At 39.1% G+C, this 25,828-nt stretch overlaps 1 protein-coding gene across 1 annotated transcript; it reads right to left on the bottom strand.

Annotated features, from left to right (window-relative positions):
* Nucleotides 1-467: 467 nt before the first annotated feature.
* Nucleotides 468-24,492, bottom strand: DCTN6 (dynactin subunit 6). The gene is made up of 7 exons (XM_027122757.1): nt 24,379-24,492; nt 17,136-17,200; nt 7,707-7,812; nt 5,455-5,543; nt 4,163-4,210; nt 2,640-2,782; nt 468-1,041 (listed from the first exon to the last, which is right to left on the bottom strand). Exons 1-7 carry the CDS (start codon nt 24,399-24,401, stop codon nt 943-945), a joined length of 573 nt encoding a protein of 190 aa, XP_026978558.1. The 5' UTR covers nt 24,402-24,492; the 3' UTR covers nt 468-942.
* Between the last annotated feature and the right edge of the window lie 1,336 nt (nt 24,493-25,828).

The raw sequence follows: 25,828 nt of genomic DNA, 5'->3' as shown, positions 1-25,828 counted from the left end.
AAATATTTTAGCATTTAATGTCTTAGTATTAATCAACATCTACTGATTCAAAAGTTAAAAAGTATGTCCCATTAACTGTATGCACTTGAATTATTAAAAAAACTTGGAATTACAATAAAATCCTCAATATTTTGCCCATTATGTAATTAGGTAAATAGAATTATGACAAGGTCGATAATTAGTGATTAGTAATATGCCAAAATAATTTCATACATTTATAAATATATCAAAATCTCTTCTAGTTTCATTGTTCTCAGAAACCTAAGAATACCACTCAATGGTCATTTTACTTGTCATTTTCATCAGACACCATTCTTTTTGATTTTGTATTCTACTGAATACATCTTTCCCTGATTACTTTTGTTTTACTGAAAAAAAAACCAAATCTTTTTCTTGGAAACAAAATGAAGTCTAAATTAATTCAATAGCTGCTGGAATTTCACTGAAATTTTAAACAGCTACAAATCCACATTAGCTTTAATATATAGCTAGTACACAATAAAAATTAAAAGAGCTATTTTGGGAGAGTTGATGCAAGTAGAAAAATTGATTAAAGTATATTCACTGAAAGTCCTGTCATCAACATTTTTATTTAGTTTAGTAAATGTTAGAATATAAATACATAACAATATGTTCTTTCTTATCATGGGTAGTCTTTTATATAACTAAAATTCATGGCCAACATTTTACATAACAAAACAACACAAAATAAGAAATCTGTAAATTATCAGAAATGGGACAAGGACATCAGAAAATAATACATTTTATATAAATTATAGAGGACAGTTACAATGAAAACCCATTTCTTTCCTCTCTAACTCAATTTTACAAGATAAAGTCAACACATATTATTCTGCGGACTGCTAAGAGTGCATAAACACTGTGGCTCTTTCAAAAGACAGTGGTCAAAGACAAATGTTATCTTGATGTCATATATTGTTCTTAGTTCTTAACTGGAGTTGAGCTTCCTTTCATAGTCTTCTTTAGGTGATGGTAGTTTGGCAAGATTTTCATCAGGAAATCCAGCTGTAGTGTCTGAGGCTAAAAAGATAAGAGAATTAAGAACTGACCAGCAGAAAGCAAAGAGTATCAGGTAGAGATGATTATCACCATGTCATGGGATTACAGGTGATTTTCAGACTTTTTTTTTTTGGCCCTGCTGTGCAGCATGCAGGATCTTGGTTCCCTGACCAGGGATCCAGGGATCAAACCTGTGCCCCTGCAGTGGATCCCATTCACTGACTTATTTTTGCTTCTGTTTTTTCAATTTACAATGAACATACGTTAAGTTTGGTAATAAGAAAAAGCCAAAAAATTTTACATATAAAAATATATGTTAATCAGTTTTCAACCTTGCTTTCGTAGATTTCACCTTGGCCTCTAAGAATTGAAAAAGTTCCAATTATAGTGGACAACACAAGTAAAATACCCCGAGTACACTGCTTTCTACACGACCTTCAGAGCACACAGCTGTGACACTCACCTGATCTTCACTCTTCATATACCAGCTTTGCTCAAACTTCCCTCACTGTAAATCTCACTGGGAGTACTTGTGAAAATTACGGACTTTTAGGCCCTTGCCCTAAGAACTTTGTTTCCAAAAGTCTGGGTGAATCCTCTGTAATAAGGACCTCTACATGATCCTTACGATCAGCAAGATAATGGAAAACAGAGCTGCATACACACCATCATGTATTAAACTTCAGATATTCCTGCTCACTTAATTCTAATCTCCCTTAACCCAACTCCAGCTTCATTTCTCCCTCTTCAATTGTTTTGCTGTTATGCAGAAAGATAGTGAAAAAATACTGGAGTTGTTCTTATTTCCTTTTTGGTCTATAGAGGTAATACCTGCTTATAATAATAGTAATAATAATAAAAGCCAAACATTACAGCATTACAATAACCCAGAAAGAACTGGAATTTTAATTTCTGATAAAATATGGCTAAGAAGCAAAAGTGCTAAATGTCTTGAAAAATACTTTCTTTGGGGAAAGGGAAGGAGGGTGGGTAATATACTGAGTGTGCCAAACAGTGAGGCTCCAAACTTCAATCAGAATATCTTCTGTCCAAAGGAAGTTCCAAATGCCCTATCTTACTTATCTCCTACTCTAATGTGAAACTCCCAATACATACTTCCCATTATTCTTGGTTATTAGGAGGGGACAATTTCTCGTAAGACAGGAAAATATCTAAATATACCTGCATGTTCACAAGCTGTGCTTATTTTCAAGGCATCTATGTTAGTAAACTAATAGATGAACCCAAGTTGGCTATTCAGTATAAATTTGGTAGGTTCATTCCTTATCCTTGAAGGTTGGTATTTTTAGGAGCAAATCCATATAGTTTGTAAGGCTTGGTGATGCACCTCCAGTGAAAATACATAAGACTAGGAATAATATCCCTGGATTTTCTTTTCCCATAATCAATGTGTCATTGTCATCTTTGGACATATTTCTGATATTAAGGACTCAATAATTACAAAGAAATTATAGTTTTAGGAACGTTTCTCTCATGTTTTATTTTAATTATTTGCTTTTTAAACAGCTGACTTGCTGCCCCATTAAAACAATTATGTGGTATTTTGGGAAAATTAGCAGCCCTGGAAAAGACTCTTTTTAAAAGAGAGGTTCTAGTACCTGTGGTCGCTCAGTCTGCACCCGACGAAGGCAATCTGCGCCATAAATCACTGTGTTCTCAGGGATGACTTCAAACGTGTTCAGGTTGCAGCAGGCCCCGATGATGCAACCACTTGTCAATATTACGTTTCTGCCTACATACGCTGCAGGAAAGACACAGAGAGAACTACCATGTAAGACATTCAATGACTAGAACACTATTTTTTTTCCTAAGATGATGCAAGTCTAAAAATACAAACTGCCCTTAAAAAAATATTAAGAAATCACTTTAGTCCAGAGTTTGTACAGCGCAGAGGCAGGCACCAGACTAGTATCAAGAGCATTCAAAGCAGAGCTCTGCTGCTATCTGTGCAATCTTGGGCAAGTCACTGTACATTCTCTGAGCAAGTTCATCTATAAAATGGAGACCATCCCACTTCATAGTTTGCTGTAAGGAATAAATGAGATAGTAAATGTAAAGTGTCAAGCACAGGTTTGACACATAGTAAGTATACAATAAATAGAAAATGACAGTGGGAATCATCATCATCATAATTGGTAATCCAAATTAAATAAAAACCATTATGCAGATTAACAAAAAGCCTAATTTTTTTTTTTTTTTAAAGAAAACATTTTCTTTCATGCCAGTCAAGACCAAGAAAGGAAAGGCACTATTTTAAAAAAGTCTTATCACTCCAGTTCTTTCTGGACAAGCTCTTGGAGCTGCTTCCCAGCAGTGATGGTGACTTACACGGCCCCTGCATTGCCCCACCTATGATAAAGTAGCTTACATTTGTTTCTGATGGGCTAGGGGAAAGCAGTCCTGAAATTCAAGAAAGTAAACTGCTAGAGAAACTAATTTTTTTTTAAAGGAAGGAAGTAAGTTTTTTTTGGTTTTAAAAAATCATTTATTTATTTATTTATTTTTGGCTGTGGTCGGTTTTCGTTGCTGCGCGTGGGCTTTCTCTAGTTGTGGCGAGCAGGGGCTACTCTTTGCCGTGGTGCATGGCCTTCTCATTGCAGTGGCTTCTCTTGTTGTGGAGCATGGGCTCTAGGCACGCATGCTTTAGTAGTTGTGGCATGTGGGCTCAGTAGTTGTGGCTCACAGGCTCTAGAGCACAGGCTCAGTAGTTGTGGTGCATGGGCTTAGGTGCTCAGCGGCATGTGGGATCTTCCCGGACCAGGGCTCGAACCTGTGTCCCCTGCACTGGTAGGCAATTCTTAACCATTGAGCCACCAGGGAAGTCAGACACTAGTTTTTAGGAGAAATCTTTTTCAAATCTTTCACCTGAAGTTTATGGTTTAACTCAATCCTGATTTAAATGTACATAGCTAGAATTTTAAATTAATGTATGAAACACATTACTAGATTAGGTTCCTTAAAGGCAAAGAATTCATCTCATAGCTGTGTTAGCCCACTTCCAACCACGCCTTCCTTCCAAGCACACCGCTTTGCCGTGGTCTATACTTAGGTTGTTTTCTGGAACACCACAAAGAGAAAGGAGGTAATCAGTTTTCACAATAAAGTTCCAAACATAACTTACCTTTTGATTCAATAACATTATTATCTCCTATTTTCATGGCTTGGGAATCTGTAAGCCAGAGTTAAGTAGACATTGTGAATATGTTCATCTTTCTTCCCTACTAATTCACTCTGTCCTTATCCTGCACTGGGGCAGAGACAGAGGCATGGGAGGGGCCACGCAGGCTGGCCTGGCCAGAACTCCTTGCCCAGGGCAGTCTGCAAGTAAAGTTTTAATCTTTATATAGAAATATCTCAAGTATAAATAAATGTCTTCTATATTTTTAAAGAAATGAGCACCTTATACCCTGATTTTATGAGTAACATATTTTCACAATTGTTTTAAGGAAATGAAAACTAACACCCAATCACTTAAGGGTAGCACTGTTAATGGCTTGATATATCTTTATGTAAATATGTATAATTCCCTTTATATAACTGGAAATCAAACTGTACAAAATCAAACCGTATAAACGTCTGTAGCTCGCTTTATTCGGTTCACTTCCATTTGCAAGCCTTATCCCATACCATCAAAAATCTTTAAAAACATAATTGTAAATGACTGCTTAATGGTTCTAGTGGTCCATTTTATGCTTGCAGTTTAATTTATTTAAATATTTTGCTATTGTTAAACCTTTAGATTTTCTCCTTCAAGTAGTTTCTATTATAAAATAAGGTTTCGCTGACATCTTGAAAAGATTTTACTATCTTTTTAGAGTATGAAATCAGCAAAGACACTGGTGACACTTGGGGGGAAAAATGCAAAGAATGAAATATTTTCATCTCCATCCACCATTTCCTTGTATCAGACAACATACTGTCAACCTAAAACTATATAGGAATCAAATGGACAGAGTGTGGTTCTTGAACCAGGACTGAAGCCAAGATTACTCTATTTCATGTCTACTGCCGCTCCGTCACTGTACCTACCAACAAGATGTAGCAACAGGAGCAAGACGGCTCCTAAAGGTGAGTGTGAGTTTGTGTGTGCATGCATGCACACCTGAAAACAGCATACTTCTTTTACTCGGGTTATTCAATGGAACAGAGGGGATTATACTGTAAATAAGTCCTTTCAAAGAGCTGGATGGCCTAGTCCTAAAAACATAGTTTATATATGTTTATATATACACATAATATAAATTACATAATATATAACATATATTACATACAATTACATTATGTGTTAAAAAATAATTATATATATATAAAATGTAAGTATTTGATAGATAAATTACAACAATTTCTACAAAGGAGATTTAGGTACCAAAAGACAGCTGGAAACGATTTATCTTAAATTATGGCAAAGGATACAACAGCCAACTTCAAACACATTATTGGTGCCAATGACCATAGGTTTGGGCTCTGGATCTTCAGCATCAGGAGTGATATTTTCAGGGTGACTATAAAAAGGAGAGACAAATTATCAACAAGTTAACAGTGCAGTAAGCAATTCTGCTGGTTTGGAATTTGGGTTCGTTCTCTCAATTTTACCTCCATCAAGCTTAATATATGTAACGATGTAAGTAATTTCTTAATCCAAGTAAATTATTTATCCTCTATGCTGCAGAAGACTTTATTCTGAGTTGAAAAAGAACTACTGAAATGTAAAGAAGTCATAGGTGTGTACAGAAGGTCAGCTTTTCTTTGTTTATTTTTTAAACTCAAAGCCCAGTGTGCCTTTCCCAGGACAAGGTAGAAAAGATGCTGGCTAGGACTTTCGGCTTGTTGAAATGGAATCAAAATCATGCCTAACTTGAAAAATTCCCTTTCTTAATAATCATTCAAGATTGTGAAACGTAAACAGATATTCACATAAAATAATCATTTTATGCTGTTAGGTGGATAGCTGAAACATTTAGAACATAAGATGTTTGTGGTCTAAGAGGAAAAAGCCATTTAAAAACAGTGCTTTATCTCTGACAGCTGAGTTACTGCAGAATATAACTTGTTAACTGACTTACACTAAAAGTGCCAAAATATATTTTAAAAAGAAACTGCTTAATATAGTAAGAAACTCCCAAATCCTAAGTAAGCATTAAGAGAAATCAATCTCCTTATCACAGTTAAGTATTTTCCCAAGGTCTTGATTAAAAATTCCATACACTGTTGCTATAAATTAGGTATAAGCTTGAATTTCCTGCCAGAATTTTACCTAGAAAGCTTTACAAATGCTTATAAAAATTTCACAGGTATGATAGTCTAGTTCACTAAGATCATGTACATGTTCTAATATTTTATAAAGTTTAAAAATTGCCTCTAGGGCTTCCCTGGTGGCGCAGTGGTTGAGAGTCCGCCTGCCGATGCAGGGGACACGGGTTCGTGCCCCGGTCCGGGAAGATCCCACATGTTGCGGAGCGGCTGGGCCCGTGAGCCATGGCCGCTGAGCCTGTGCTTCCGGAGCCTGTGCTCCGCAACGGGAGAGGCCACAACAGTGAGAGGCCTGCGTACCACAAAAAAAAAAAAAAAAAAAAAAAATTGCCTCTAGAACCCCCAATTTTTCAAATATAATTCTGAGTGTTATCCCTCAAAGCACATGAAAATATGTATCAGATTTAAGTTCACATGTCTGGGTATGAGAAATAACATTGCAGCCAGAACCAAGACATCCAACTAAAAGACTATCTGAGGCAGTGAGCACAGCACTGGGCCACTGGGGGTGTCCTCAGGAAATGTTCGCTTCAGGAACAGAAGAGGCTGTCATATGTAAGGGGAAGATTATCAGACTGAGACTCGGAGATTCTAGTCATCCACCTACGAGCTATCTCACCTTGGACAAGTCTCTTTACCCCTCTGGTCTTTGCTTTCCTCATTTACTAATTACTTGTGTTGAAAAAGATGCTTAAGATGAATGGATAAAGAAGACGTGGCACATATATACAATGGAATATTACTCAGCCATAAAAAGAAACAAAATTGAGTTATTTGTAGTGAGGTGGATGGACATAGTCTGCCATACAGAGTGAAGTAAGTCAGAAAGAGAAAAACAAATACCGTGTGCTAACACATATATATGGAATCTAAAAAAACAAAACAAAAAAGGTTCTGAAGAACCTAGGGGCAAGACAAGAATAAAGATGCAGACGTAGAGAATGGACTTGAGGACACGGGGAGGGGGAAGGGGAAGCTGGGATGAAGTGAGAGAGTGGCATGGACATATATACACTACCAAATGTAAAATAGCTAGCTAGTGGGAAGCAGCTGTATAGTACAGGGAGATCAGGTCGGTGCTTTGCAACGACCTAGAGGGGTGAGATAGGGAGGGTGGGAGGGAGGGAAACGCAAGAGGGAGGAGATATGGGGATATATGTATATGTATAGCTGATTCACTTTGTTATAAAGCAGAAACTAACACACCATTGTAAAGCAATTATACTCCAATAAAGATGCTAAAAATTAATTAATTAATTATTTTAAAAAAGAAAAAGATGCTTAGTGTTTCCCTAGTTCTCAAATAGTGGGCTTTGCAGATGTCAGTTGTAAAAGGTCCCTGGAGATGGGGCTGAAATGAATGGAAACGCTCTCTGTGGCACGTGATTCAGAGCATCTGTAAGAGTCTCACTCACGCATTTATGATGAGCGCCTGTTCTTCTATTAGGTTCCCTTCGCCGATCACTATGGGCCCGGCTTCCGCGATGATGCGTGCTTTAGGGTGGATCACTGTCCTGGGTCCTGTTAAAAGTATGGTGAAAAGAAATTACTTTTGAAGGCTGCGCTTCCAAGGAGGCTGTTGGGAGGAACGTTTCCTAAAGTAGGTGCCAGGCACCACACTAGGCACGTTACAAATGTTATCACTGCCGTTTGTGCCAAATCTCAAGCCGAGGTGAGTGGAGACAGCACACGCTTTGGAGCCGGACAGCCCTGGCTCACCCTCTGTTCTGAAGCCTCTGTTATCTCAGCGGTGAAATGGGGGCAGTGATAGTAACAGTCTTGCAGGGCTGTTTTAAGAATTAGATGAAATAATGTTTGTAGACATAGTATTCTGACACATAGCCAGCAATAAAAATTAATTCCTTTCCTTCCTTTCCCTCATAAAGGTAAGGCTCTCTTTGCTTATGGTGGTGCTTTCTTATGCTAGTGCATTACAGAATTAGTCCTTTTAATTAGCTAATTAATTTATTTATTTTAATTAATTTATTTTTGGCTGTGTTGGGTCTTTGTTGCTGCATGCGGGCTTTCTCTAGTTGCAGTGAGTGGGGACTACTCCTTGTTGCAGTGCGCGGGCTTCTCATTGCGGTGGCTTCTCTTGTTGTGCAGCACAGGCTCCAGGCGCACGGGCTTCAGTAGTTGTGGAACGCGGGCTCAGTAGTTGTGGCTCGCGGGCTCTAGAGCACAGGCTCAGTAGTTGTGATGCACGGACTTAGTTGCTCCGCGGCATGTGGGATCTTCCTGGACCAGGGCTCGAACCCGTGTCCCCTTCATTGGCAGGCAGATTCTTAACCACTGCGCCACCACAGAAGCCCAAAATTAGTCCTTTTATTAAGGGATTAAGAGGAAATATGGGCGAGATGAGAGTTAGAAAATATGGAGACTAACTTTGTTAGTCTTTGTTACTATGTTAACTTTGTTAACTAGCTTTGTTACTCTGTCACCATCCCTACTGGTCTAGGATGTGATTTTAACCAGGTGAAAGGGGTAACGGCAGGCAGAGGAAGGAGCCAAGCATGGTTACTGGAGTCCTACGACTCTGATAAAAGGAGACCTGAGGCAGTGACTCCAACCTCAAGTCGAGGGGCAGGAAGGGCTCTCATCAAGCCCATTGGCGGGTCAGGGTGAAGGAGGCACTGCACTGCCTAAATCCGGTAACATCCCCTCCCTATAGGCCTAGCATTTGGGTGATAATGAAACCACTAGTGAGAAAACAGAATCTCTCTCGGCAGCCGCTCTCTCCAACACCCGCCCACCCACCCATACCAAGGCCATTTTTATCTGTAAACAAGCGCACAGGAAGTAACTGACTCTGAAAGTAAGAGAGGGTGGGCAGAAGTGCTGACAGAAAGTAGGAGGGGAGTCAGATAGATGGCACTGTCCATGAAATTCAGTATTCTATTGTTTTAATAAAGTATATTAATAACTTGTTAATTTATTCAGTAATCATTATCTGCTTGTGACAGGCAGGGCTGTATGTTACAGGGAAACAAAAAGGAATGTGTGCTATATTTGCCCTTTTGAGCTTGTTTATCTTAAAAATTGGGATACTTAACATGCTTGCTCAAAAATGTATTAAAATAAAGAGGCATTCCAGGTGCCCAGAAACTGGAAGGAATCTCGGTGCAGCTTATTTTTTTCCCTAACAATGAAGAGCTCAGGATTGATAAAGAGGGTGGGGCCCAAGTCAAAGGATGCACAGAGAGTGGCTTTGTTATTTCTGTCACCTCTGGCTTCCCAAATTCTCAGCTACTAAAGTACAATTTCCCTGGCGAATTCTCCTGTTCAGGATAGGAGATTTCAGAATAGAAGACGGGATCACTGAGATCCCCGGGAAGCTTCTCAAGGCGACTGTGACTGTGACCATGTGTGCCTTTTTCCTTTGCTAAACACACACACACACACACACACACACACACACTTATAAAAGGAATACATACTCATTAGAAAAACCTCAATCAAAGCCAAAAGTGAAAGATCCTCTCTCCTCTTGCTAATCCCATTCCCTAGAGATAACTATTCTTAAAAATTTGGAGTATATTATTCCAGACTTAAGTACTACTATATACTTAAAATCTGTAAATATCACTGTATATAAAATATATTTCATTAGAAAGTTAAAAAATAAAGGAGAAAAAATACGAATTACAACTACATACTTTTTCAAAAAAACAAGGAATAGTACTTATTCTGCAATTTGCTTTTTCACCTAATAAGTCATGGTGATTTTTCCATATAAGTATCTAGCTGGCTATTCTTTTTAATGGCTGATTATTATTTCACATCATATGAATATACCATAATTTATTTAACCAATCCCTTAATAAGGGGCATTTAGAAGTTAACACTTTTGGGGAGAGGTGCTAAAACATTTCTGAAACAAACACTGGATTCCTTTGAAATGAGAAATTTCTTACAGGTCTTCCAGCCATGTGAACCAATTTAAATCTGTAGTTTGCACAATACCAGATTTACATTTTACGTCAAAATATTCCATGATAAAGGGACACGATCTTTCTATTTTAGGTTCTTTATAATTAAAGCCCCAGCTAGCACCCCGCCCCTTGTCTAGAAAGTCCAGGCTCTGGCCTTTATCACTTAAAGGCTATGTGCTTAATCTCTCAAATGCCTCAGTTTTCTCATCTATAAAAAGATGAGTATGATAACCTACCTCACTGGGCTGAAGTGTGGATTATATAAAATAATGTTTGAAAAGGAGATCATAGTTCTTCAAAATGGGAAGTTCATCATAACCTGACACTAAGAGCTAAGAACTTTATCACAGTAAACAAAATAACTTCTTCTGGTCTGAGAAACAGAAGAAAAGGGAGTGCTTTACTTCCCTGATACTCAGGTACTGGGGTAAAACCTCTTTTTAACCAGGGAGGAAAATTCTTCACCAAACTGTAAGATAGTGAAAAAGATTAATAATTAATAAAATGAATAATTTTCCATTGCTGGCATTAAAAATCTGACAGGAGGAAGAGATCGTCATGGCTGTGACAGAAAGCAGATCCTTTGCCACAGCTAGATAAGCAGCCAGAGGCACTAGATATTCTGCTGGTACTCAGGCTGCAGCTTTTGACAACAAGCAGCCTTGCAAGAAGCTACCTGAGAGAGGGCTAATAAGACAAAAGTACCACTGGGACCTGTGCTCCTTTAAAAGTTCCTCTAGAGTCCAGCTTTGAAAACAATTGGTATTTTCATCTCCCTTTCAAAAATAATATAATACATGTTAATTATACAAAAGAAACCCAAAGAGATGAGCACAAATTTTTAAAAATTAAATAATCCCAAATCCCATGTCTTCTTACACAATATTTAAAAATAATGCTGGGGCTATTTTAGCCAGGTGTTTATTATTGTTATTGTTTTTATCATTATTAATAAGTTTGTTAGTAAGTAACTGGAAAACTGGTTATAAATCTGATGGCCTTGCCCTGGGATATAAAGCATTATATGAGACCTGTGAGCAGCTGCTGTGAGACCTGTGTTTAGGACAACACCTCCACCTGGTGGCCACACTGCCAAACTACAAGTCTTGGAGTTCAGGGCGTGAAAACTATCTACTTCAAGTTGTGATGTTAACAACAAGGTCATGGGTGACAATAAACTGAATAGCTTCCCTTAACCTCTTGTAGGTCTTTTTTGGGCAGAGACTAGAGAGGTTAGTACGTGTATATGAACCGCAGGACATGTGACTGCTAAGACTTAAATTTGGTGAACTCCTTAAAGGAACCTTCTGACTTAGGTGAGTGAGGCTTTGTCTCTGCGCAGCGCTGGAGGTCATCACCAGACAGCCCGGCAACCTGAGCACTAGTCCAAGACACTGGAATGTGAGCACAGTCTGCTCCATACTTTTCTGCACGCAAGAAGCATTTTTACCTAGAATGGGTCTGAATTCAAACCAAGCTGAAGGGTCTTGAGGTTAAAATGCTTTAACAATAAAAATCTGTCACCATGGAAAGTTTTTTTTTAAAAGGCTGCTGTGAACTTTCTTGGCGCTCTTTCTGGCGGGGCAGTTTGTATATTTTCTTACCAAATGTGCTGAAACCCTATTTGGCTTATCTCCTTGTTTGGATAAGTGTGTCTAGAGTCGGAGCTGCCTCACTGGCTGATGAATTATTTTTCTAAATGGTTGGCCGGGCTTGACGCAACCCAGCCAGAAAGACATTCCTTGCATCAAATTTCCATTCCCCTCATTTAGTAAAGGGCATTTTTCTTGTCTATCTTTGCCACAGAAAGCAATCTTTGTGGACATTTTCATATGTCAATAAATAGCTCCAAAAGCCACAAGGTCTCTTTTGAAAATGAAAACAATTCCTTTGACCTGTAAGCTGAAGTATCTTTAAGAACTGCTTTATATTCAATGAATTTCTCAAGTCAAAGCCACTGTTCTGCTTTAGTGAAAAAGATTTCCATATAATGTATATATGAAACTTACATAATGTTATAAACCAATGTTACCTCAATTAAAAAAAGATTTCCACAATAAAAGGGAAGCTTATATTAAAAACTCTAATGGAAAGAACGACAGAATAAGTGGGACAAAGTGCTTCCATCACAAAGCTTTGCCACTATACCCAGTTCTGCCTTCACATTACGATGTCCCACCAAGCCCTGTCCTAACCCCAGGAGTCTGCCTTCACCCTGTAACAGGACTACAGGACTGTGCTCAGAGCTACCTTTCTGAAATGTTTTTCAGCTTTCAAAAAAAATTTTCAGGAAATAATGCATGGCCCATGAATCAAGGCAAACTAATTAAAAACAGGCTTCATACTATGAAACCTTATTTACCCAAATTATAATTAACGAGAGTGCTGTTAGTTTTCCCAAGGTCTGTTTCCTAGCTGCCTCTAATGAAAGGGTCAGGTTCCTGCAGAGAAACAGCCATAGGGTTTTTGGTTAAGGACAATACTTCAAAGCTTCGGACTAGTTACTTTGATAAACCAAATACCTGATTTTCTAGGAAAACAGAAGATCAGGTTTAAAGTTCTACTAACTGAAATATAGTAAAGGAAAAAATTACTTTCCTCCTCAAATATTTCAGAATGGAATAATTTGATAAGAGTAAAACTGATAAGGGAATGATAAGTTATGTAAAACATCCTGAAAAATCTATTAATTAAACTACACTTAAATTCATTGCCACTTAAGCCAGAAAACAGAGCTTATTAAGTGCTCAAATCTCATACTGTAACAGAAGACTTACATTAGTTGTTTTGATAAATTAAACAAAAACAGCCGTTAAGTTGAAATATAGTCCATTGACAGAGGAATGGATAAAGATGTGGTATATATATATACAATGGAATATTACTCAGCCATAAGAAAGAATGAGATAATGCCATTTGCAGCAACATGGAAGGACCTAGAGATTATCATACTAAGTGAAGTAATTCAGACAAAAACAAATATCATATATTGCTTATATGTGGAATCTAAAAAAATGGTACAAATGAACTTACTTACAAAACAAATAGAATCACAGATGTAGAAAACAAACAGTTACCAGGGGGAAAAGGGAGGGGGAGGGATAAACTGGGAGATCAGAACTGACATATACATACCACTATATATAAAATAGACAACTAATAAGGACCTACTGTATAGCACAGGGAGCTCTACTCAGCACTCTGTAATGACCTCTATGGGAAAAGAATCTAAAAAAGAGTGGATAGATGTATATGTATAACTTATTCACTTTGCTATACAGCAGAAACTAACACAACATTGTAAATCAACTATGCTCCAATAAAAATTATTAAAAATAAATAAGAAAATAAAAGTTTCCCTAAGAAGAAAATTCCACCCCCCCAAAAAAAACCACAACACTAAAAATAAAAAAACACAACATGGTAGGGAGAGTGAGGTTTAATCAGATAACTTATCTCTACTCTCAGCTTTGATTTAACTTTATATCTCCCAGGAGCTTTTTTAATCTGATGTATTACATCAGAAAAATGAATTAATAGTATCAAAAGATAAGAGATAATTTTATACCAAATATAACATGATAGAAATGACTAAATACCAATACTGGAAAATTTCGATATTTATATATAAAATTAGAGATAAGAAACAGGCACAATGAAAATGAGATAAGAATTGTGTAACACAGAACACTGGGTAACTATATCACTTCTGAATTTTTTCCTTTTCTTTTAAAATATTTATTTATTTATATTTTTGGGCTGCATCAGGTCTTAGCTGCAGCACATGGGCTTCTCTCTAGTTTGGGCACGGGCTCAAGAGTTGCGGCGCGTGGGCCTAATTGCCGCGAGGCCTGTGGGATCCTAGTTCCCCAACCAGGGATCGAACCCGTGTCCCCAGCTCTGGAAGGCAAACTCCCAACCACTGGACTGCCAGGGAAGCCCCTTTCCTTAATTTCAAAAATTGAGATGTTTCTGTAACGTGAGCAAATTTTCTTGTTCTAAAAAACTGGGTCAAAAATAAACCCAACAAATAATAACTTAGATCCATTCTATGATAAACTTCACATCCCTAGTTTTAAAAAAATTACCATTTCTTATGCTACAATCCGTCACTGAAAATCTGTGTTGAACAATCATTTTATATTTTAACCATCAAAGTTGTGCATGATCAGATGGTAATGAGCTTACATGGAAAGCAGATTTAAATACTGTATTTCTTTACATAATTTCAACATTTACAGAAGGCAGGAGGATAAAAGGGATAAACAAAGGGGAGAAGCACAAAGGAACAAAAGACAGAGGGGGAACAGAAAAGCGAGTGCTGATTCCTGAAACCCCCAGGCCCCAGTCCTATGCAGTGGTCCAGCTCTCCTTTTCACAGAATAAAGCCTTTACTGCTATTCTAGGGATGCTTTGCAAGGACAGGACCTGTTATTTCAAATCTGAAACACACACACAAACACACACAAACATATATGTATACCTGTGCGTACATTTATGCCTGTAGAGACATTTATACCATCTATATATCTATTATACAGTAGATACTGAACACTTATTGTTTAAAGTGAGGAAGAAGTAGAAATGAGAGGGAAAGTAAGTACTATAATCTTATTTTCCTTCTAATTACAGAACACCTTGTGGGCTACTATTAGATGTTATTCCTCGAATCATGAAGAAAACCATAAAAATACTAGAATAAAAATGCAGAGGAGGGACTTCCCTGGCGGTCCAGTGGTTAAGACTCTGTGCTCCCAATGCAGGGGGCTCGGGTTCAGTCCCTGGCTGGGGAACTAAGAGCCCACATGAGGCCAAAAAAAAAAAGGCAAAATGCAGAGGAACATTTTGATAAACATGTGACCATCATAATTTCTCCTCATAAAAAGTTTGCAAGTGGTTTAAGAGTTAACAAAGAGTTAATACAGCACTGGAAAGAAAGAGCCATCACCTAAACTTTGAAATTCTGTCAATTTAAAATATTATAATTAAATAAATCCAACCTGGCAAATTCCTAATGATGTTCCCTAACACTGGCATGATCTTTTTAGTAATTTAATGCTGTATTTCCTTTATTTATTTATTTGGTTATGCTGGGTCTTAGTTGCGGCAGGCGGGCTCCTTAGTTGTGGTTCACGGGCTCCTTAGTTGTGGCATGCGAACTCTTAGTTGTGGCATGCATGTGGGGTCTAATTCCCTGACCAGGGATCGAACCCAGGCCTCCTGCATTGGGAGTGCAGAGTCTTAACCATTGGGCCACCAGGGAAGTCCCCAATACAGCCACAATCTTAACTGGTTTTATAAGACATGATGCCTGAAGTGGCTGGAGGCTTAGACTTACTGAAATTAAAAAAATTTTTTTTTTCTTTTATAGATACTGTTAGTATAAGGGAACAAGGCATATCTTCTCTCTGCAAGTGTACTTAATTCCCTGAAAGCTCTACTCCAGCAACACACAGTGGCTAGTAAAGATGGGCTCACGTTAATAAAGCTACCAGGGCACCATGTCCAGTGAAAACACATGTAAAAGAACTAGAATGTGCTAAAATGTGCATTTGGGGGAATTTAATCATGTTCATATAAGCAAGTTGCCTCATGTTAAATTGTTCATTTGATTTAAATGTTGGACTTCACCTCTAACAAGGCTACAATGATTTTACACTGTGATTAGCCAACGTTTATTGAGTGCTTACTATCTGTTAGGTATTGGGCAATGACTTTCACAAATATTTATTTATTTGTTTGTTTGTTTGTTTGCGGTACGTGAGGCCTCTCACTGTCGCGGCCTCTCCCGTTGTGGAGCACAGGCTCCGGACGCACAGGCTCAGCGGCCATGGCTCACGGGCCCAGCCGCTCTGCGACACGTGGGATCTTCCCGGACCGGGGCTCGAACCCACGTCCCCTGCATCGACAGGCGGACGCTCAACCACTGCGCCACCAGGGAAGCCCCACAAATATTCTTTTATTTTTAATTCTTCAAAAACCTATAAGGTAAAAAAAAAAAAAAAAAAAAAAAAAACCTCTGAGGGAGGCACTCCTATTTTGCCTGTGACAAAAGCTGCTAACTACCACTGAACATCCATTCTTTCCTTTTGCCTTGTAACAGAACCCAATAAGGGGGCAGCAACGTGTCCAGTTCAGACTACATCTCCCAGCCTTCTCTGTAGCTAAGTGTGTCCATGAGACCGAGACCAAGGCAAAAGACTGTGTGGAACTTTCAGGAAGACTATTTAAGGGGAGCTGATGCACTGGGAGGTACACCCTTTGTCTCCGCTCCTCCCCTTTCTTATCCGAGATCACTCTTCATGCTCTAGCCATCACATCCTGGCCTGCAAGGCTGGAGTTCCCAGACAATCAACTGACAGGCCCTGAATTGCCTACCCCTGGGCTTTTTACATAAGGGAGTAAACCTTTGAGCGTGTAAGCCACCACTACAAGCAGTTGAACCCAATTCTGATACACACAATTACACAGATGGGGAAAATGAGACAGGTTAAGTGACATACCAGAGGTAACTCAGCAGGTTAAGAGCGAGGATGCTACCCCAAGTCTGTCAGACTCTGTGGTTTATACTCTTAATAGAATGTAAGCTCTGTGAAGGCAGTACCTTTGTCTGCTGTGTTCACTGCTGGGTCCCTAGTGCTAGCACAGTGCCTGGCACGTAGTAGGTACACAATAGCTGTCTCTCAAATAAATGACTTTATTATATTGCCTTGTTAGTTTATCAGACATGAGTTTAAATATAGACTCCATCACACTAAATTCTTTTAGAAATATTAAACACTTAGAGAAATACACTGTTTCTCAATAAAATTAGGGCATCAGTCAAACATAGAAAATAATACCTAATGAATTGTAAAGCACTGAAAGAAATCACAATTCTTGAGAAACAACACTAATAGGCTATTTTCTTACCTATAGTTACATCACCCTTGATTTCACTCTCTACACACACAACTGCTCCAGGTGCAATCTTCACACTGCAGGAAAAAAAGGTAACATTCATCATGTGTAAAGTTTAAAAATACTGTTATAGAAGCTATCTTGACACTGCAATGAGAAAAAGGTTAAAACAAATTGAGGGAAAAATGAAAAATAAACTGTAAGATTTAATATATTATAAACTTCTCAGGTGGCACACCATCCTGAGCTAAAATTATTTATCATGCGTTCTTAAAATGCTTGAGAGGAAAAGAGGCTTTGGACTCTTTTAACACCAACATTGTTTCTAAATAGCAAAAAGCTCAAAACAATCTAGATATTCATTAGTAGGGAACTGTTAATAAATTATGGTATACTATGAACTAATATACAGCATAATAAAGAATGAATAATCCTGTATGTAAAGAGTTGGAATGATCTCCAAGCTACATTGTTAAGTCAACAAAATCAAAGCCAGAGATGGACAGTAACATGCCAGTATTTTGGTTAAGAAGAGGAAAAAGAGGGCTGCCCTGGTGGCGCAGAGGTTGAGAGTCTGCCTGCCAATGCAGGGGACGCGGGTTCGTGCCCTGGTCCAGGAAGATCCCACATGCCGCGGAGCGGCTGGGCCCGTGAGCCATGGCCGCTGAGCCTGTGCTCCGCGACGGTAGAGGCCACAACAGTGAGAGGCCCGCGTACCGCAAAAAAAAAAAAAAAAAAAAAAAAAGAAGAGGAACAAGAATGTTCATTCAAAATATTTAACAATGCAGCAATGTAATATTAATGTAGAAATTTAAAATTTATAAATATTCCTATTTATTCTCTATGTATATGATAAAACTGCTGATCAAGTGATATAAATTGTAGTGCAAATTATTCAAAAAATTAATAATTTATTAATGTTTTTGATATTCTGCTGTGATCTTTTGTTGGACACAGCTGAATCTAGCTAAATGCTATCCTAGCTGAGCCATGAGCTGACATGAAGAACTGTACCAAATGACTTCCCCATTAAACTGATAATCGTTAAGTAACTTGTAGTCATTAATAATTTTTCTTAGTAGTAATGATATTATTCATGGTGTTAAATCTGCTCTCAGTTTCTATGAAATAACAATACCATTTTAGATATTTCTATTTTATATCTGTGTGGATTTTTCAAAATTTTGATTTCTAGCTGTTCATTGCAAGTTTATAGGAATACAATAATTTTGTATATTGACCTTGTATCTTGCAACCTTGCTAAACCCACTTAGTTCAAGTAGTTTTATAGATTCTCTGGGATTTTCCATGTAAACCAGTTTCATGTAAACAATTTTGTTATCTGTGGATAGGGACAGTTTTATTTCTTCTTTTCCAATTTGTATTCATATTATTTCTTTTTCTTCCCTTATTGTCCTGGCTAAGACTTCCAGTATGATATTAAGTAGAAGAGTGTTGAAACCAGACATCCTTGCCATGTTCTAGCTCTACAAGATAAACAAAACCTATCAAAGTTTCTTTTAAGACATGAACTTTGCATTTCAAGTAAATTACTAAAACCTGGTATACAACAGTTGAAGTTTTCTTGACTTGCATGTTACAGCCTTGATTTATAAATTTTTCAAAAAATTGTTTTCTCATTTCAGTATATATCATATTTATATTTAAATATTTGTATCACCACCAGCAAGGACTAGAAATCTAGAGTGCAATGATTCACTCATATCAATATCATTAAGTTCTATAAATATTCATGTATGAAAATACTTGCTTATTTATTGATTTATTTTTAATTAATTATTTATCTATCTTTGGCTGCATTGGGTCTTCGCCGCTGAGCGCGGGCTTTCTCTAGTTGCTGTGAGCGGGGGCTACTCTTCACTGTGGTGTGCAGGCTTCTCATAGCAGTGGATTCTCTTGTTGCGGGGCATGGGCTCTCTCTAGGCGTGCGGGCTTCAGTAGTTGTGGCACTCGGGCTCAGTAGTTGTGGCTTGTGGGCTCTAGAGCGCAGGCTCAGTAGTTGTGGCACATGGGCTTAGTTGTTCTGTGGCATGTGGGATCTTCCCGGACCAGGGCTCGAACCCGTGTCCCCTGCATTGGCAGGCGGGTTCTTAACCACTGTGCCACCAGGGAAGTCCCTACTTGCTTATTTTTAACATACAGTAGATACTATAAACAAATTTAATGGTACTTTCTGTTTGTGTTTCATGTCTTTTTTGGATACTTCTTTGATTTTAAAAAATATTATTGCAAAGTTTTATTTTTTCAAATGTTTTACTCTGAAACAGATTCATATGTTTTTAAAATTTGTCCTCCTTGATGACTGAAAATTTTCATTATATGTAACATGAACTTAAACAAGACAACCTTACCATTCTAATAAAATACTTAAGTGTTCAGCACATTTAGCTTTTCTGAAATGACTTTTGAGCATCATTTACAACTGGTGCAATGTGTACAGTAGTACTAGTGTGTAACTGCTTAATATTTGTATTTTCTTGAATATTTCCAAACTATCTCTGGAAGAACAGGTAAGAAACAATCAATACTCACTGCCTTCAGAGAGAGGAGCTAGATAGCAGGGACACAAAGGTAGATGGAAGATTTTTTTCATTATATATCATTTTTTAAATTGTTTGCATTTTGAATCACACAAATGCATTACCTATCCAATCAATCAATCAATAGCTGATCAAATTTTCTTAAGGCCAGGTACTACAGAAGTCCTGGATATGTTTCCATAATCAGGGTGAAACTTTATCCACTTTCCTGGAAAAGTCCCCCTCAAATCATAATCCCTAAAAGTGTCTCCCCCTTTATCTAAAAATACTTTCATGTAACTTGTAAGTATCATTTAATGAATTTTAGACTCCTTAGTTTCCCTTTAAGACCAGTTTTTCTGTTCTTCAAATCATTTCTCCCACTGCTTCAGCAACAATCCTCTTTAACCAAGGAAAAAATGATTATTTTTCATTAGCATTACTTCTCATTACTTTCAGTCTCCAAATAAATAAACTGCTATCACAAATATAACCTGATTACACCATATTCACAACGGCATGGGTTAGAATATTTCTAGACCACTGTTCATAACTGTTCTGTGTCATATTACACCCAGGATGCTTGATATCGTACTAGCAGAAACATGACACAAGTCAATGGAGGTAAGAAATGAAAGGCTGTGTTATGAGATAAATGTGAATACGTGGAATATTCAATATGGTTATATTCTGGTCCATTTCTTATCTCATATTAGTTTGTTCAGGGTGATGAGGTGTTTTGTTTTTCCTTTAATGACGCTATCCAATGATGATGCAGCTGTAATTTAACTGAGACACTAGGACATTTCTGGTGGCAGTATCAGGACACGTCTTTGAAATTACTGTACCAATATGCATCAGGAATCATAAAAATATTCATAATGTGTGATCTAGGAAATCTATTTCTGGAGTTCTATCATCAAGAATTCAATAGGAGGAAAATATATGCACAAATTGGTCATTATAATATTATTCAGAACAGTGAAACATTGTTAATAACATTGATAGCCATAAAAAGGGAGAGGTAATGAAATAAAATATTGCCACCAGCTTACTGGAACACTATGTACTCCTTAACAATAAAAACAAGGTAATATTAGCTTTTTACAGAAAAAGTTAGCCCACCCCTGGTCTACATGGACAACTTATCTCTCCTTTCAAAATACCACTAAAACAACAGTAAAGGAATAAAAGTACTATTCCCAAAGAGCAAGGGAGAGGAGGTAACAGCAGATGAAAGATGTCAAGACTTTCAGAAGCCTGTAAGCAGCAGGAAGAGAGTCACTGAGAGGCTTAGCTTGGGGGCACCAGGCACTAGGGAAGGGGAGAAAAGTGAGGCAAGCAAGCAGTCAGATGTCTGCCCCCGTCCTCATCCTCAGGAGCACAGCCGGGTGATGACTGGCCCCTCCATGAGGCGCTGCACTTAAGATATCAAGCCAAAGCCAGGTGACAATGACGGGCAGAGCAACAGTGAGACCACCAGCACCCCTTCCCCATGTCCCTTCCTGGCCTCATACAGAATTTCAGGCAGCAAGGAGATAAGACGATTCTTTTCTACAGAAGCTACCAGACATCCTGAGTTCTTCAATGAAAAGCTCAGCTTCCTGCCTTACTTGCTCTACCCTGAAACACATCAGAGGACAAGCCTAATGCATATACCTGGAGCTCCCAGCTGTGCTGTTCTCATGCTTAACAATGGACAGAATGGACAGAAGGCCATTATCAGATACATCCAGGAAGCCTCCAACTAGGAAGGAAAAAACCCAAAACAAACAGGAAAAAAAAATAGTTTGAGGAAACACAGTTAATTCAGATAGTAGAAGAAAACATGAAAAACACACAACACTTATAATTGAGAGAAATGAGACACTACTGCATAAATCAAGACAGAAGCCTATGAAAAAGGAACAGAGTCTAAGAAAGAGGTCCTAGAAATAAAAAACATGACTAATATTCAAAATTCACTAGAAGGATGGAGGTTAAAAAAAGAGCTCTCCCGGAAAGTAGAACAAAATGTAAAAAAAAAAAAAAAGAGAAAAGGCAAGACGGTTAGAGGACCAATACATGAAGTATAAAAGTAATCCCAATAAAAGTAATATTGAAAGGAGAAAAGAGAGATATTGGTGGAGAATAAACTATGAAAGAATAACACAAGAAAATTCCCCAGGACAAAGGCTATCAATCTCCACTCCAGAAGGACTCAGTGAATGCAAAACACCCATGGGCAAGTACCATTATCATAAAAATTTTGAACACTATAGAGAAGATCCTCAAAAGTTTCCAGGGGTGGGGGGTGGGACAGTCACACAAGGAGGAGAAGAAATAATCGGAATGGCATCAGATTTCTTAAGAGCAATACTGGATACTACAACACCAGCAAACAAAGCCTACAGAAATCTGAGTGAAAACTACTTTTAACCTAGAGCTGTTTATCCAGCCAAACTAGCAAACAACTACGGAAGGAAAATAAAGACATTTTTAGACTTGCAAGGACTAAAAAAAAATATTTCCTATGTACTCTTTATTATGAAGCTAATGAAGGATGTACTTAGCTAAATAAAAGTAAACCAGCAGACAAGACAGATTCTAGAAACAGAGGCTCCAGCGTGCAAGGACAGAGGGAAACATCAGGATAACAGCTGTGCCTCAGTCTTAGACAGCAAAGTTGACAGAGGACTTCAAAGGGAAGATTTCTAGGAAAAAAGAAAAAACCAGAAAGATTATGTGATGAGCATTTGTAAAAAATTTGCAAAAAATTTTAAATTTTTTAAAATTAAAAAAATTTTAAATATTTTTTAAAATTTTAAATATTTTAAAATATTTTTATTATATAGGAACAGCACAGCTGGGAGCTCCAGGTATATGCATAATATTTTTAAATATTTTTAAATATCACCACTTCCTTACTGATGTGAAAAACTAAAAAAAGACGTGCAAGAATTTTTCTTCTATAAATTTCTGTGAACAAACCTTCCTACCACAAAGTATTTTTAAAGCTCTAAGTAAAAAGAATATCAAACCAAAAACTAATAATCCCTGGGTCTATCTTCAAGAAATGTTGTTGAGATTAGACACAGCTATGTCTGCTCCCATCATTTTAACAGGCACTGACTTTCTACAAGGAACAAGTTAATAAAATTTTAAAATGATCCATCTGGGTTACTATGTGTCACTTGTCTGCTGAAACCACAGAAAATATAAAACCTTTCTACTGAATAGAAGAAAGAAAAAACTTCAGTAACATGAAGTAGAAAACAGAAAATGGTCCAAACCTCTCATTTTCTAGATGAGGAAACTGAAACCCAGAGACTTTAAATGTCTTGAAGCAAAGTTCATTTCCGGGACATCATTATCCTAACACCAGTCATCTCTTTTCTGTTAGCTGAAAGTTTCCTGGAAACATCCTGTCATTTTGGATATTCTTTCTGTGACAGCTGAATGATGCTGCCCTTGAATGTATCAACATTTGTAAATGTTTTTTCAAGTTGGTTTGTGTGTTCAAAAAAGCAATTTTATTAAGCCCTGGACAAATAAATTAACCTCTATAAAACATCTCATTTTAGACATGATTTCCCATCCCAGTTTTCCATTCCCTCACCCTCCCTCTCGCTATGATTTTTTAATGAAAAAAGTATTATCTAACGTTTAACTTATCCTGGGCAAGCGAGAACAGGTGAAACTCAAAAATGCCCTGTCTTCAGTTTTATGCAGAAGGAAGAGGCTCCAGGCAGTGTGTGTTACAATCAGCACACTTTGTGAGGCAGGAATAATTAAACTCACCGCTAGATCAATTAAAACGTGGTCCGAATATCTCCACGTAGACCTCACTGTACCTGGGAGTGATGGGGCGGACGGGGAAACAGGCAGCTGGCAGAAGGCTTAGCCAAAGACCTACCTATTAAAACAACAATCAACACCACCTTCATCTCCACTGCACACTACTATACACTGTGCATAATATTCCTTTCCTCTTTATCTTATGAAAAAGATTACAATTACCTGCCTAAAGAGAAGAAAAACCTAAATGTTAATTTATGGCACCCAAAACAAGGTTTGTCGGTTTTCTTTTTCAGAGAGAATCACCAGAGAGTGTTCAACACTGCTGCTGTGGGAAACAGTTTAACTTAAGCGTGTCCCCATCCCAGCCGCTCCTTTCCACCCAGAGTGCCCAGCCAGTAAGACCACTGGAGAAGCAACCCCAGGGCCTGTCCCCACGCGTCTACAAAGCAGCTAGTTCTGGTCCAGGCGCGGCCCCCCTGGAGCCCGTCTACACAAACACAGCGCCCACGACAGGCACGAAGGGATTGGGGAGCGGCCGGCACTCCCACGTGTGTCGTGGACACAGGGCAGCTACAGGCGCCCCGAAGGCAGCGGAAAGAAAGGGGACAGTTCCTCCGTGTCCGGGGCGGGGGACAACACCCTCCTCCCCTCGCAGCCCCGCCCGAGACCGCTTCCGCGCAGGCGCGTGGCGGAGGAGAGCCGGAGAGGTCGCGGAGGGACCGAGAACCCAGCCCCATTCCGTATACCTTCCCGGGCCGCTCTACCGCTACTCCGTCGCCCCTCCCTCCGTGGACGCCCAGGTCTGGGCCTTAGGAACCGTCTAAGCCGGGCGCCCGGGATCTAAGACACCATCTAAGTCCCCACCACAGGCGACCAGGAACAGGTTCCACCCCTGCGGAGAGGACAGAACAGGCTTTTCTCAGGCAGCGACCCACCTTTTTTGAGTCTTTTCCGCCATGGTTTGGGCCTGACCTCCAGTTGGATCTACACAACCGCCTGGGCAAAGCGACGATCTCTACGAACGATTGCAGAGCCTGGCAGGATCGGGAAGGGGCGGAGCCTGGGGCTGCTCGCGGGGGCGGAGCGAGGGCGGGGCCGGCTCTGGTGTAAGGTTCCACTTCGCTGGGGAAAGCGGGTTTGTGCCAGGGGGCGGTGCATGGCCACCATCTGGTTTTAGCGCAATCCGGGGATCGATGGACTCGGATTTAAAACAGCCGTTTAGTTTGATCCAACGCACGTCATTGTGACCTCATTATACCCACTGTTCATTCTCAGTCTCCTTTCCTTAAGCATCTTACTGCTAAACGCTGGGCCCTTTTCCCTTTCAGTGTGAGCTCGTTATTCCCGTAAATTAAGTACCCTCTACCTGCTGTCAGTGTCAGGTTAATATCTCTAATTCTGTCCTCCTTGCCGGGCTGATTATTCGATTGCCTACTTCACCTGTCCACTTGGGTGCCTCAAGGTCTTTGAAACCTAAAATGTCCAGAACAGAGCTTTTGATTTACGCCCTTGCCCTCTCTCCAGAGGATCCAAGTTGGTCATTTGATCTCTGTCTAGTAAAGGAGTCCGCCATTCACCCAGCTGCTCAAGTAAGAAACTCAACAGTCATCCTTGGCAGTCCTCACCTCTCCATACATAATTCACCGGCAAGTTCTGCAGCTCCTACATCTCATTCTTACACTTTGCATCATTTACTCTGCCACCTCTCTAATCTAACCTCCCCCTGTAGCCTGCCCCTTCCACCCGTGACCTCTGAAATCACACCCCCATCCAAGCCACTCTCCTGTAGCTGAAATCATCCTTTAAAAACCAAATTGTTATTTTACTTCCCATTCCTTTTAAAATCCAGCCCCTGCCCAGTTCTCTCTTCTTTAATTTCATGTTCTCTTCCTCTTTCTCTAATCACACTTTCATTCTCCCGGAAGCCAGGCTGAATCTCAGACCCAAAGAGCTTCCACCTGCCCTCGCCAACCCCCCCCCCCCGCCCCCGCTTCTGACTCTAGTCTCAGATAGATGTCATATACTGGGCGTATCAGCCAGGGTTCCACCACAGAAGCAGAACCACTAGGAGATAATATATTAAGAGATTTATTGCAGGGAATTGGTCAGCGTGATTGTGGGGCTGGCTAGGCAGGTGAGAAATCTTCCGGGCAGCCTGGAACTCCGACACATGGAGTGAAGCCCTGTCTACAGGTGGACTTTCTTCAGGAAGCTCCAGCTCTGCCCCAAGGCCTTTTAACTGATTGAATCAAGCCCACCCAGATTATCTAGGATAATCTCTATTCCTTAAAATCAGCTGGTTATGGCATTTAATCACATCAACAAAATACTTTCACTACATCACCTAGACTGGCGTTTGATTGAATAACTGAGAACTGTAGCCCA

Source organism: Aethalodelphis obliquidens, unplaced genomic scaffold, assembly GCF_003676395.1.
Source record: "Aethalodelphis obliquidens isolate GAN/ISIS:26980383/991018 unplaced genomic scaffold, ASM367639v1 scaffold25, whole genome shotgun sequence".
Classification (NCBI taxonomy): domain Eukaryota; kingdom Metazoa; phylum Chordata; class Mammalia; order Artiodactyla; family Delphinidae; genus Aethalodelphis; species Aethalodelphis obliquidens.
This window is presented reverse-complemented; position numbering and strand designations above follow the sequence as displayed.